Source organism: Egretta garzetta, unplaced genomic scaffold (genome assembly GCF_000687185.1).
Source record: "Egretta garzetta isolate BGI_Z169 unplaced genomic scaffold, ASM68718v1 scaffold235, whole genome shotgun sequence".
Classification (NCBI taxonomy): domain Eukaryota; kingdom Metazoa; phylum Chordata; class Aves; order Pelecaniformes; family Ardeidae; genus Egretta; species Egretta garzetta.
This window is the reverse complement of record NW_009259792.1, coordinates 1,695,492-1,709,753: the sequence shown is the minus strand read 5'-3', so window position 1 is coordinate 1,709,753 and position 14,262 is coordinate 1,695,492. Positions and strand designations below refer to the sequence as shown.

Sequence of the window (14,262 nt, the reverse complement as noted above, 5' to 3'; positions counted from 1 at the left end):
CGACCTGTGCCCGTGCTCCTGCTCTCCAAGCCTCCCAAAGAGAGTGGCCACATCCAAACTGTGCCATGGAGAGAGCTGGCCCAGGATGACTCCAAAACTGTGCCCAGAAATTGTTTGGGACAACACAAGTTGGCTCAGGTCAAAGCGTGATCACACAAAAGTTTTAATATGGATCATCATATTCCAGTAGGAAGGAATCTTCTCGGTCACTATCTAATTTACTACTATAGACGCAACTAAAAGCCAGGTCTACCTTATTTCTATGATTGAAACAGAGTGGACTTCCAGATCTTGACTTCTTGTACCCCAAGGTGCATTTACCTGTGTTTAGGTGTCTTGTTCAGACACAAATTAATTCTACCTGAACAGAGACAAAATTAAATGGGAGCAATTTAACTTCATGTGAACAAAGGCTGTATTCCAAACACATCTACACTTTATTGTGATCTACTGCATTTTGCAGAGGGCCCATTGCATTTCTGTGAGCTTTGTACAGATTTCCCACTAACAGAAGCATATTAATGAGCAGCACAGGAAAAATTGCACCCACAACGAACTTCCTAGAACAATACTATGTATCTGTAGTTTTTAAATACCTAACATAACCATAGGACAATATACCTTAAAGAACCACAAACTTCTGCCGAAACCTTTCTGTACGGATGTAACTTCTTTTTAACATTTTGCTGGCATCCAGCCTGTTTTCAAGGTAGTGTGTTCTTCTAGGGAAGTTATTTTCCCTCCACTGTTTATTCAAACTTGCAATGTACTATGAAAGCATTATGGCAGCTACTGCAACTGAATTATTGCCGTATAACATCTGAGCGTTGGAAATGTATCCCTAAACTAGCAGGCAGAGTGACAGATGAATGGTGTTTCTCTTAATCCTAGGGGAAGAAAAGTGAAACAGAGCATTCACAGCGTGATGCTCTATGCATTCCTTTGTATGTCAGTTCAGATTTCTGATGGGAGGACTTCTTCCAAGTGGGGGAGGCATCGGAACTATAAAACAAATGATAAAAAATGGATATTTACAGAATGAGAGAGAAGTCAGCTTTGCAATGACATTGACTGAAGTTTTAAAATAGCTATCCTTGATTTTAATACCAAGACGTTGAGATATTTGATGGTGGTTGTCATACAAAAATTTAGCAGAACTGGAGTTACCATTCACAAAATCACAGCCAAAGCTGCAGCTAGTTTTACTATGGACAGCCTGAGAGGTTCAAAGGAGCAACTTAAGGCCAACAGACACTCAAAACTGCATCTCTACCCAAACTACAAAATAAGGGAAAAAAGCAAAGTTTTTAATTGAGCATGCACCTTCTTCCCACACCAATTCAGCCATATCCCACAGGAATCCTAACTCTCACCTCTAAATCATTTTTAAGAGACGGAAAAAAGCAAAATTGCAATACACTTGCAAGGTTTTATTTCTCATGAATTCTGTCATAGCACAGGCTATAGAAGGGAAATTGAATTCCCAAGCACCACAGCCCTGGTTATTCCCAATAAAAAAGGGGTGTTAGGTAGATCACCGTTACATGTGTTGTTCTCAAGAGACTGTCACCTGCTGTGAAGACAACTTCTATGATCCGGATAGCTCTCCACACGGGCACGGTTCAGTTACATCTATGAACGAGAATAGTTCATTCCACCTATAACTCTTCTTGCTCTGAGGAGCAGCGCTTCACTGGTGTTTTACTGCTATCTTAGGAGGGCAAAATCCTCACTGTTACGAAGGGAGACAGAGCTGCTATTCCACTTTTATTTTGTTTTGATTTTGCCAATACAGTTGTCTGGTTTGCTACCATTTATTGCTATTATTGAAGTTTTTATAGTAAGTCATCTAATCACAATGTATTGATACCATAATCTCGTATTATGACAAAGTAATGTGAATTTCGTCTTAATTTCTGCCCTGTATTTCAGGAGTATTCCACTTTCCTTTCCACATTGCTATTATCACTGCTTTAGAGATAGTCCCTTTGCTTCAAATTAAAACCCAAGGATACATCAATAAGTTCTATATACAATCCTAGAAGAATGTTGTTTCTTCTTAATATGACAGCGTTAGTGGGTGTTTTTTAGTCAAAAGTGTAGAATTCTGTGTTCTCCTTTAGTAATGTTTGAAAGTGGCTTGGAGCTTTGCTTACTCCTCCATGGTACAAATACGGAATAGACCTCACAGAACAGCAAGCGATCTCATGAAGTCTTAGCTCTAATTTTATAAGATTTTTTAAAAGAAATGAGTATAAACAATATTTGCTTTTTGTATCATAACTGAAACCATACTGCTAAACAATCATATCCTGTTTAGCCCATAATGACATCAGAAATATATGTTTATCATCTGCTCTGGACAACTTAGCATGATTTTGGCCCAAGGCAAAGTGGAACTGAAATTATTTACAGTTGTCCAAACCAAGATAACCACACATTTCTGAGGTAATTGATACCTAAAAGGAACACTGCCTTTAGATCACAGCACATGATTTAACTATACTAATTCCTTAAAGAATGCCATTAGAATTTTTAAAGTGTCTATTGGATTTCCTCCAAAACTTAGCATGGATTAAAACAATCTACTGCACAAAGAAAATGTGATACACGAGATTAGCCCATCCACTAACAACTCTTCCTTTAGGAACGGGTCACATTTCTTACTATCTTTGATTCCTTTCCACCCACCTCAAAGTGACAATGAAATCTCAGACAAAACAAAGCCAAAAACATGTTAAAAATTTTGAGTAGCATGGCTCAAGCAATCCTTCATGTTTTGTCATTAGTTTTAAAAACTAAGAATGAAAATATGTATTACTGACTTCATACCTGTATATAATTCATGAATATATTCTAAAATAAGTAGATCTTGATTTTTTTTTTTCAACATGGAAACCGATCAAGACTTCACAAAATGTAATAAAGTAGAGCAATAGAGAGAATTGCTATTTTTATATATATACACACACACTACAGTTCATGAATTATAGTCTAGTGAGAAAAAACAAACCATGTAGTCAGATGAAAGATAAATATTTGATTAGAGGAACACATTCCTTGACAGACAAACACAGAGTCAGATTTGTCCTTGTCTAGGACAGGGAACTTCGTACTTCTAGCACCGTGGGTAGTTTATAGACCAAAAAAATCTTATACTGGAATGGCAGAAGAGAATGTAACGTCGAGCACATAACCCATTCATTCCAAACAGTGCTGGTCTGTATTTTTGTGTGTACAAGCTCAAAGGATTTGCCTGCCTTTATGCAAAACACAACATAAATAAATAAGAAAACAAAGGAAAGAAAGGAAACCATTAGTTTCCAAAACACAAACAGTGGTTGGAAACAACTGTTCTACGACACTGACTCTCAGCTGGGGAGAAACGGGACTTGTTACTAGCGAAACTCTTAGGGAGAAGGGATTCTTGATTAGATTTTGACTACCTGCAATGGGGAGAAGGAAGGGGAAACAGTTTTGAAAAGGGGATCCATTAAGAAGAAGAAATGAGACAACTAGGGCAGGATAAAAACCGGGTTATTTCTTAGAATTTTCCATGAAATCCTGAAAGTGAAACGAGGCCCCAGTAGTGAAACATTATATACACAAATATTACTGAACGCATCAGCCAACCTCAGCATAGAAAAGAAAATCAAACCAAAGTGACGAGCTTCTACCACTGAAAGGGTATAAAAAAGCACTCTAAAAATAGCACGTTTCCAGCACCCACATATGCTGTATTACTGACTAAAAAGGATGGAAATTGGCCCAGACACTACTGTGGAATTGTGAGTGTGCTCCTAGCACGGATTTGCTCTTGACATCCAGTTGCCCACAGAAGAAATGAGGATGAATTGGGCACAAACAGGGGCCATGGACTGTTCTCCATATTCGCTATGGAGAGGGCTACCAAAAAGAAAGGGCAGCCCTGTCCACCTATAGAAAATCTAGACACAGGGACTCAAGATGGGTCATGTGATTTGCCTTCAGGGCCAGAGAACTGGTGCTGGCTGAGTTTATTAATTAGTATGGATACAACCTTTGGATTTTATAAATATGTCAAGAGTAAATGACATTCAAAAGATGCTCTACTGATAGAGAGGCCGTAGGGTTGATAGATCTGTACGGTGTGCTTGCTGTGATGTAGTATCTTGTGCCAGTATAGCTAAACCTCAGTGAAACCCACTAAAACTGGTATTAAAACCATCGTTCCACAGAATTCCATGCTAACACAGCTATAGTGCTTCTTGATCCCACCTAGCTTTTTGAGAGTGATATGGTACCGCATTCCATAACGTATACATATTTTTTCATAAGTATATAGATCAGAATATAGGACTTGAGAGCATGATGGAGAGAAGAGCGTATACTGAAGCATGTTTGCACAGAATATTTGAATTTTATCTGTAAGCTGTGTTATATGAAGAGTCCTGAAATGCTATTGAAACAATTTTCTCATGAGAGAAATGACAAAAAACCCCAAAAAATTATTGTCAAAAATGCATCTGAAATGTTTATAAATAGAATCTTCTTCCTACAGGAAGGAAATATAAATACATGGCAGACAGAAAGATCCATAACTACCCTTCCATAAACTTCCTTCTCAGCATGCTTGCTTAGATATCAGGAGATATTTGAAAGAATAGGAGAAATATGGAAATAGGATCCCTTTAGACCATCTGGGCAAAAGGAAAAACCATGTAACAATGACATAATATGCAGCATGAAAAAGGCATCAGACCAGCACGATGTATTAAATATTTCACAGTTTTCTATGCTGGAGCTGGGTATCAGTAAAAAAAAAAGAATTACCTCCATTCGCTCTTGCTTGACATCATCAATTTCATCATCTTCAAACATGGCTAAGAGCTCCCCAGTCTGGTCAATGGAGTTGAGGAAGTCTTGAGCAAGCTTCTGCCTTTTATTGGTGTTATTACTGTTGAATTTGTCTTCACAAAGGGAAGCAAAGAACAACAAACCTAAGTTATCTGGCCTCTCCAAACATCAACCGATGTCCCTAGGAGGGACGTGTTTTAGAATCAGATGCACTGTGTGGAAAAGGCCTGTTCTTACTCTCCTGATCATAAAAGCTGTGCTACCTGACCAAAGTGATACCACTGCTGTGCTGCAGTAGCACTCTAGTAAAAAAACACCTTCAGTATTTTCTAGTATAACCTAGTGGTTTTTTGTAATCTAGAGAAACCTAGTCTACTGCTCATATATCATTATTTCTCACTGAAGGATCCACAGTGGACAGAGCTGTAGAAGAAACCACACATCTTTGGTTGTACAAAACCCTCACTTGTACAACAGAATATACAGAGGAAATTCTCCTTGCTGAAAGCATGCAGAACATCCTCATTACCTACAGCCTAAAGCAAACCATAAGACAAACACTAAAATGCAGCTCCATAGGTGATGGACCATTGCTCTGCAGTAAAACCTCGAGAACCCTGGCAAGGTGATCTCTGTTGTTCTAAACAGAACAGCAGCTATAAAGCCATTTGCTACACAAAACAAAAATAATGGCTTCAAGTACTGAAGCCTGCCTGAAAATGCCATCTTTCATTCCCAGATGAACTGTGTTTAGGAAGCATTTCATGAATATCTAGATGGCTTATGAAAATTGTTTATTTGTTTTAAATAGAGATACAGACTTAAGTATAAAAACCCTAAGCTGTCAGGTAGGGAGCTATACTGCCAGACTGCTTGCACAAAACAATATACTTTCACATGTAGTGAAAATAAAACGCCACAGGCAAATCAAACCTCAAATGAGTTGACAAAAACTTATCCACAGATTGACTAAGTCAAAACAAGAAGTACAATGTTTACCTAACATCAGTGTGGATGCTTATAGGAAGCAAACACAAGGAACTCATTGTAAGGGAAAAAAAAGGCTCTGAGAAAGGAAATTATTTAAATACAAAAAGTTGTGTATGGACGCTGCTAGATGTTTGTTACAAAAGTATGGCAAGCTTTAGATTTGCTATGGTAATTTTTAACTTCACTTTCTACAAAGGAAATGCTAATTCTTCTATTAATATAAATCAACAAAACTTTATGCCAGCAAATTATATGGCATATATTAACATATTTTTAATCAAAGAGCTTTTCCTTTAAATGCATTGGTTATAAAACCTGTGACTTAGAATCACAGAATCGTTTAGGTTGGAAAAACCCTTTAAGATCATCAAGTCCAACCGTTCCCCTAACCCTGCCATCCCACCACTAAACCATGGCCCTGAGCACCCTGTCTGCCCGGCTTTTAAATCCCCCCAGGGATGGGGACTCAACCCCTTCCCTGGGCAGCCCTTTCCAATGCTTGACAGCCCTTGCAGTGAAGAAATTTTTCCTTGCTCATGGAATGGGTAACAAAAGTGTTTCCCATTCTTTAAATTACAGATTCAAAGTAGAATATATTCAACCACACTGAAAACAAGCCCAGGTCGTATATTAGTATTCAGTGACATCAGATTATGGGATTTTTTTGTAAAACATGTCAAAACCCTTTGATACTAATTTAATTTCCATTCAATTGCATGCAGTAGCTGCCACATTTAAATTACACATACTGAAATCAATTAGCCCTTTAATCAGCACCAGTTTCTTACTTCAACACAGTTCTGACATTAAGCAGTCTTACTTATCATTTGGATAGTAGATTAGTTTGGAGACAATATATTTATGTTTTTCACTATTAAGCAAGACATTAATATTTTGTATTAAGCTTTTCAGCACATTTATAAAATACCAAGTCTCCCCAAATTGAGTAGGTTTTTTTACTACCTTCAAGGAGGTCATCTTCTTCTATTCCTTTGACAATTTTAGACTTGAAGTCTCGAAAAAACATGTATTTAAGTAGCCTTCTAAGCTTCTTCTAAGAGAAAAAAAATACATTTACATTAATTAGAATTATATAGAATTATTTTTTATTTAGGCTAACTTTGTAACACACAAACATACAAATGTGTAATACTTTACTCATTAAATACATATTTTTAAATATTCATATTTCTGATTCTGCAGAAAATCCACGCATAGAAAGTACCTCCAGGTCAGTAGCAATTCCACATTAAATATTATTTATTTGAGCTCCTTGGTACTTTGCTTGCCAACTGTGAAACAGAAATGGGTTTTACTTTTAGAAAGCAGAAATTCAGAATACAGGCTTCTTTAGGACACTCCAAATCTTTCTTAGGTTGGAAATTCAAACCTACAAATGTGTACTTTCATGAACTTTGACATCCATATTGACCACTGTTTTCAGGATAGCCTTATGGATCATATCAGATAAAGAAACTGCAATTGTTTTTCACATTTTACTGTTTTTTAATTTTGATATGGTTTTGGTCATTAGGTTTCAACTATCAAATGAGGAAAAATAAACAAAAGGGAGAGAAAAGGGGGTGGGAAAGGGGGGAACTAAGGAAGAAAAGGAGATAAAGGAAGAATAAATAATGTTCTTTAAAATAGTTGATAATAGTTTTTTCATAATTTTGAAATTTGAAGATAGAAAATGAATTTAATCTTCGTATGGAAAATTGCTTTTTTAAAAACTATTGACCTGCTCTACTTAGTATCCAGAGAAAGCAAGACCATCCCTAAATTTGGAGATTTTAATGAGATAAAGTAAAGGAAAAATACAAGGGAAAAATCAAGACAGGATTTATTGACAGCCTAGATGACAAAAAATGTAATGGTTGCACTGTCAAATTACACATCTACACCCTGCATAACTAGGAGGAAATGAGAAATGACTGATTTTTAATAAAATGGATATAAAGGATGAGGATCAATATTTATACCTTTATTAAGAAATTGTTTTGAGCTCTAAGGTACAGTACCCACCCTAAAGCTAGTGAAAAAATCTATTCATAATTGAAGTTACTAGAAAAAATGAGAATTGATTAAAATATTATGCAATTATTGTACTGTGCACAATACAACACAATTGCAGAGCAGCTGTACTTTTAAATAAAGCTGTTCATGATGATGGACTCTTTTCACATAGGTTAAGCATGCACTTTAAAACATGATAAGCAGTTTACTATGTAAAGTAAGAAAAATCTGGCTTATTACTGTACCTTATCTTTGCGCATTAAGAACAGGAGATCTTCAGCAGAGATGACTCGAGCTCCTCTCAGCTGAGAAACTTCAGCTGCTTGCTGCAACTAAAATAAATTAATAAATTAGGGCAGCTGTTTCTGTGTTAAAAAATTTATTCACTAGGGTTTCTTTTAAATAAGTTCAGATAATATTTTTGCATGGTAGTGCATAGCAAAATACAAGCTATGCGCTAAAACACAAGCTGGGACTCTCAAAGGTGTCACTCACTCGGCTCTTGTTAGCCAAGAAGTGAATCAATTTTATGAAAAGACTGAAAGACTTTTGACAAATCTCAAGCAAAAGCTTTTTTGTTTATATTTAAAATGATTGCTTTTAAAAAGCACTGTATCCCCCCCTTTTTTTTTCCTTGCACCACGTTATCCCAGAAAATGAACATACAATTCTCTCAGGCAATGTAAAAATGCCAAATTCTTGCCATAGCACTTTATCTGCAACTGTGGAAGGGTGGCTGATCCCTCTCAAAATTTTTTAGAATAACAAATATTAATTTTAAACAGCTTACCTAAGTATTTTTTGAAAGAAACTCTATCCCTACTTGACTTATCGTTACGACAAACCAGACTCACATGAGGACGTTTTTAGGCAGACTCTTACTTCATATGAGAGAAAGAAAATGAATTGATAGGAAACACTGACTCTACCAATAAAGTAATTGGAAAAACCTCATTGAGCAGACCAGGCCATTCAGATATGAAAGAGATAAAGATGGGATTGAGCAACGAATGCCGCAAAAATCAGCAAGAGGTGGTCAAAGGAGTGTGAAGCAAAGAACTATCCTCACCTCCACATGACAGTGCCTCTAAAGGCTCCAAACTGCTCAAACCGTGCTGTAAAGAGCAAAAATCTCTTTGTAAGGGGCTAAGCACATCAGCCTTGGATTCACCTTCAGTAGGTGCAAAAAATTGGGGTATTTTATACACAGATAGATCATGCCAAACTAGTGCAAGGTTAGAAACCAAACTTGTGCAACCTGATGCTTATCCAACTACTGGGCTATGGAGGTCCAGCCCAAACCCACAAGAGAAGTCTATGGGATTTGCTCCTTTCACCTTGCTAGCCTTTGGTTCTGGTGTAAGATGATGCTGTAGAGTAGGTGGGAGAGAAAGGATGCTTCACAGCATGGAATATACCTTATCCTCTAAACTCAAAAACATTGTTCAAAAGGCGAGATTTAATCTTAATTCTTTACTCTTATCCTCGTTAACCATCTGATAGATGGACTGACAGTGAGCACAGTACAAAAGTTATCAAAAGGAAGGACACCTTAAAAAATTCTTGATATTGAAACTCATATACACCTGTAACACGATCGATAAACAGAAATTTAATTTATTTTCAAATATCTCTATATTCTTTCAGAAATGCATTAATGCACCTGAAAATAATTTACAGAAATCCTATCCTTCATATTCACACTAGCAATGGTTTCACTCAGTATCACTGGCTGAATAAGTATATTATTAATCTGAGCTCCCATGCTGCTATGACTTGAAATAGGCCTATTCAGAAGTTAAAAAGATCAACAAAAACAGTAGCTGTTTCTAATATCCAAAGGAGGAAAAGGGGGGAAAAAGATTTTCATTTTGGCAAGTGTTCAGTGGGCAAAAGATTCAGTCCATAAATCATAATACTGCACTGCATTAATTTTTTTCCACACTAATCACATGCATACAAAACGTTAACTGTATCTCGTAGGCCCAACACAAAACATACTGCGTGAAGAGTTTCAGATTTTCTCCTTGAAACCCTCTCTTGGCCCTTGCAGTCACAGAGACCAGAGAGATTTCAGGAATTCAGAAGTCACAGTAATATAATCTTACTTGAAAAATGTAAGAATGTGAAAAACGATAGTTCTATTTTTTGGCATAAGCAAAACTGTTTCTTATTCTGATTAGTTTGAGGGCACACAAGCTACTTATATTTCTAACATAAAATATGAAGGGCTGGATAAAAATAAATTTACCAAGAACGAGCCAATATTCATCTCTGGTGTAAATCTATTGCAGCTAATGGATTTATGCCAAGGCTGACTTTGGCCCCACTAAGCTTGAAAGTGTTACAAACCCTGACCTTAGCGTGGTGATAACACAACACAGCTTTTCCAAATATCACAAAGCAACGGCAGAAATGTCTGACGTGCAAGCATGCTCTAGTGCCCTACCACCGATAGGACCGTCACTATAATCTTTAAGGTCCCTTCCAACCCAAACCCTTCTATGATTCTATAAGACAGTCATTTTCTTACCATAAAATTCAGATACATTAATTTCTGCGTGTAGCTGAAATACCTTATTTTTCCAAATGATAAACACGTGACAACGTCACTTGAAGCAAAGTTCGCGTGCAAGCTGCTTACAGGAAACTCCCAGTGAAGTACGGGGGAGTAAGGAGAGGAGGCCAAATTCACGTCTCATTTGCATCTAAGTAAATCCTGAATAACACTGTTTACTTTAATGGAGTTATTCTGGGCTAAACACAAGATCAAAATCTGGAATAATATTCTCAGTTTCCACCAAAACAATGAAAACTTTATTCTCGTATTGCCTCAACTTTTGCATCTATTTTATTTTAAGGAATGAACACACAGCATTTAATTTCTTTGGCTTAAAGAAAGCAAAATATGAAAATAATTACTTCCTGTACAGTTATAAAATATGGATTATTTATCCAAATAGACCATAATGAGTTCTGCATTGGTACACATATTTACCTGGGAAACCAGGATATGCTGAGGTAAATATGTATTCAAGCAATTAAAAAAAAATTATGTACCACACAGCCGAGGTTGGGGGGGAAGATGTATTTATAGTTTTAACACACACATAATTGACTCATTCAAACCACAACATGAGTGCTTTGCTATAATTAGTATTATAACAAACTGTCTTATTTGACCGTCCCACAGTTGCCATTAATATGCAATAAGCCCCGATTCCTTAACTTCCGGAGCTGAAGGCCTTGTTGAGTCATTACCATGGCCGCGTTACATGATGAAGGGGGATTTCAGGAAGCCTTACCAAAGAAACGATCCATCTCTGAGCACCCAAGCATTTGTCATTCCAGAAAAGCAATTTTCAGCTATGCAACCTTGAAGTCAGGAGGTCTTCCACCTTTCACTGCAGTGGAAGCACGGAGGGGTTTTTACTTTGTGAGCAGCAGCTCTACTGCCCGTGACTACAGATGATAGGTGTGACATAAATGCTGGAATAACTTTTCATATATCAGGTTACTATATGGCGGCAGTGGAGATATGGGCAAGAACTTCCCACCAACTCCCATCTCCAAGCCTCAGTGATACTCAGTGCCAGTCACAGAATCTGGGGCAGCAGCAGTTCCTCACTGTCTTTTCCTGATTTTTTTAATGATTAAAATTATTTAGTCCACATTAAAAATATTTTATTTGGGATTATCTTGAGGGACACAGCAAACAATCCAAATTACTTAGCTTTTTAAGGAAAACCAGGCTAAATTGCCTAATACCAGCAAACAATATTTGAGACTTTGGAGTCTGAATATATTTTTTTTATTACAGCCAAATTATGAACCCCTAAAAGTGAAGTTTAAATAACGGAAGTGTTGAAATGACTTTAACTATAGGAGCGCAAATAGCTCTGTTAATAATTAGGAGTTTATGAAAAATAAGTGTATTTTACAATTTTTCACATTACAAAGAAGGCAGTATATACAGTAACTATATTTTAAAGTCTAAGAAGAAATGGCTGGGGAATAATATTTTAAAATGTAATCACTGGTTTAATGACTTTATGAAGTTAACTTTCTTGGCAGGATGAACTGAAGTATGTTAACAGTCACCTTACGGCTATTTTCTTTTTGCAACTTCTGCAAATTATAGATTTGTTGAAAGGAGTATTCATTCTCCTATGACAGAAGCACAGTTACTTAAATGGTACTGTCTGCTTTTCTTTTTTTCATAATTATTTTTTCTTCCACTACCTCCAAAGTCAACAATCGTCAATACTTCTACAAAACCGTCTTGACGGACAAACAGACAAAAAGCTGGAAAACAAACACACGATGTTGTGACATAATCCTTCCAGTGAAACTGCAGGACGGAGTCGAAATGGTAATGTTTGCATGCCTTGAAACTGCTGGGAGCCAAGAATAATGCTTCAGGAGCTATGATTTTGTTTTCATTATAGAGGAAAATTAGATCATAGTTTACCTGGACAATTTTTTTTCTGAGGCAGGAAGGTTGTTTTGTTATTAAATATGCATTAAGATGTCTTATTTTTTCATTTTTTCTAGATCAAAAGTATACAACTATAAAAATACCAAAGAATATTCTGAATTTAGATATAGAGCCGTAAATGTATTCAAAGCAGAGCATCCCAATACTTTTTTGAAAGCAATTAAGTAGAAGAGGTAAATACAGGCTTTCACTTAAACCCTTCTATAGAATATCCCACGTGCTACTGATGCTGACACCTGAGCTTCTAATTCTAACACACACAGGAAAAATACAGAATTTATTTCCACAAGTCAGCATAGGGACGTGCTTTATGCAGTTAGCACGTCCCAGGAAGGTAATTGCATTATGCAGTCCATTAGACCACTCCAATAGGTAATGATTTAGGATCAACACAAGGGTTAAATGGCATGACTAAATAGTCACAAGCTGTCTAAAACATAAAACTTTCCTCTGCAGATTAAAACACAATCAATTTTCTTCTTATTGGGTATCTGTTTTGAAATCTAAGTATTTTTTACTGAAGACCGTGTAATGTAACACCAGGTGATTATGTATGACCTTGAGAAGATAAAGCTCTGCGTCACATTTTGAGGCTTTAGAGAATCACAGAATCATAGAAATCATTTAGGTTCCAATGATTGACCACAAGTGAAGAAATTTTGCAACTTGAGGCTGTTTCCTCTTGTCCTATCCCTTGTTACTTGGGAAAAGAGACCGACAGCCACCTCGCTACACCTCTTCTCAGGTAGTTGTAGAGAGTAACAAGAGGAGCACTTTCTTGCTTGACATACAGTGAATTTCAGTCCATAGAGATCATGAGAATAAGAAAACATCAGTTCATACCCCATGGTCCCTGACATTTACTGGGGACTTGTTTTCAAGTACATAATTTGTTTTATTTGTTTCTTTAGTCTCTGAAGCAAGATTGACTGCTTCATTTTGCCTTCTAGCAGGTTGCAGTGGCTTTTGGTTTCCACAGATCAGCCAGCCCAAAGAGCTGGCTCTGTATACAGGGTCTGCAGCCAGTTACTAGTAGCTGGAGGAGAATTATCCAAAAAGCATCTCCAGCGATAAGCAGGTTACACAAGGGCTCCTTCCCTTTGAAAGCACAAAGAGTACACCTACAAGTCCAATACTTAACGATGGTTTTGACAAGAGAGGTGACACGCAGTTGATATAAATCCAAGGCCAGGTTGGATGGGGCTTTCAGCAACCTGATCTAGTGGAAGGTGTTCCTGCCCATGGCACTGGGGTTGGAACTGGATGATCTTTAAGGTCCCTTCCAACCCAAACCATTCTGTGATTCTATGATACGATGAAGTCAGACTGTTCTAAAAAACACAGGAGAAAACAGCCCCTTCCTTAGCTTCTTTCAGACTGAAATTGTGTGAAAGCCAGCCTACGAACTCCAGCAAACAGCCCTACATCTCAGCCTGCACGTTTTTAACCACACCACTGCTATCAAAGACCCCTACAGATTAGTATGATGATGAAAAGGTACCTTGTTATATTCCCATTTGTTTAAATTGAACATTTAATATAATTTTGGACATCATCATCTCTCTTCATTGTACTGACAACCCAGATACTTCTTTTGATTACAGAAAAGGTTGCAGGGCTTTTGGGGTTTTTAGCAACACAACCAGTATAATCCAAATAGAAGAAATGCCACAGAAGAAGGTACGTGCTTATAGGGAGAGAAAATTGCAAGAGCAGAATACCCTTCAGCTTGCTTGAGCTGATATTCTTCATGTAACAATGTCCTGGTTTCGGCTGGGATAGGGTTAATTTTCTTCATAGTAGCTAGCACAGTGCTGTGTTTTGGATTTAGTACCAGAAGAATGTTGATAACACACGGATGTTTTCAGTTGTTGCCAAGTAGTGCTCAGACTACTCAAGGACTTTTTGAGCTTCTCCTGCTC

General features: G+C 37.1%; 1 protein-coding gene across 1 annotated transcript in view; it reads right to left on the bottom strand.

Moving 5' to 3' along the window:
• The window catches only part of SUPT3H (SPT3 homolog, SAGA and STAGA complex component), a 232,164-nt gene that overhangs the window by 29,396 nt on the left and 188,506 nt on the right, over positions 1 to 14,262 (bottom strand). The window contains exons 4-6 of the mRNA XM_035895129.1: positions 8,088 to 8,174; positions 6,790 to 6,880; positions 4,813 to 4,949 (exon numbers count right to left, since the gene is read on the bottom strand). Coding sequence (XP_035751022.1) covers positions 4,813 to 4,949; positions 6,790 to 6,880; positions 8,088 to 8,174 — 315 coding nt within the window. The remainder of the gene's footprint in view (positions 1 to 4,812; positions 4,950 to 6,789; positions 6,881 to 8,087; positions 8,175 to 14,262) is intronic.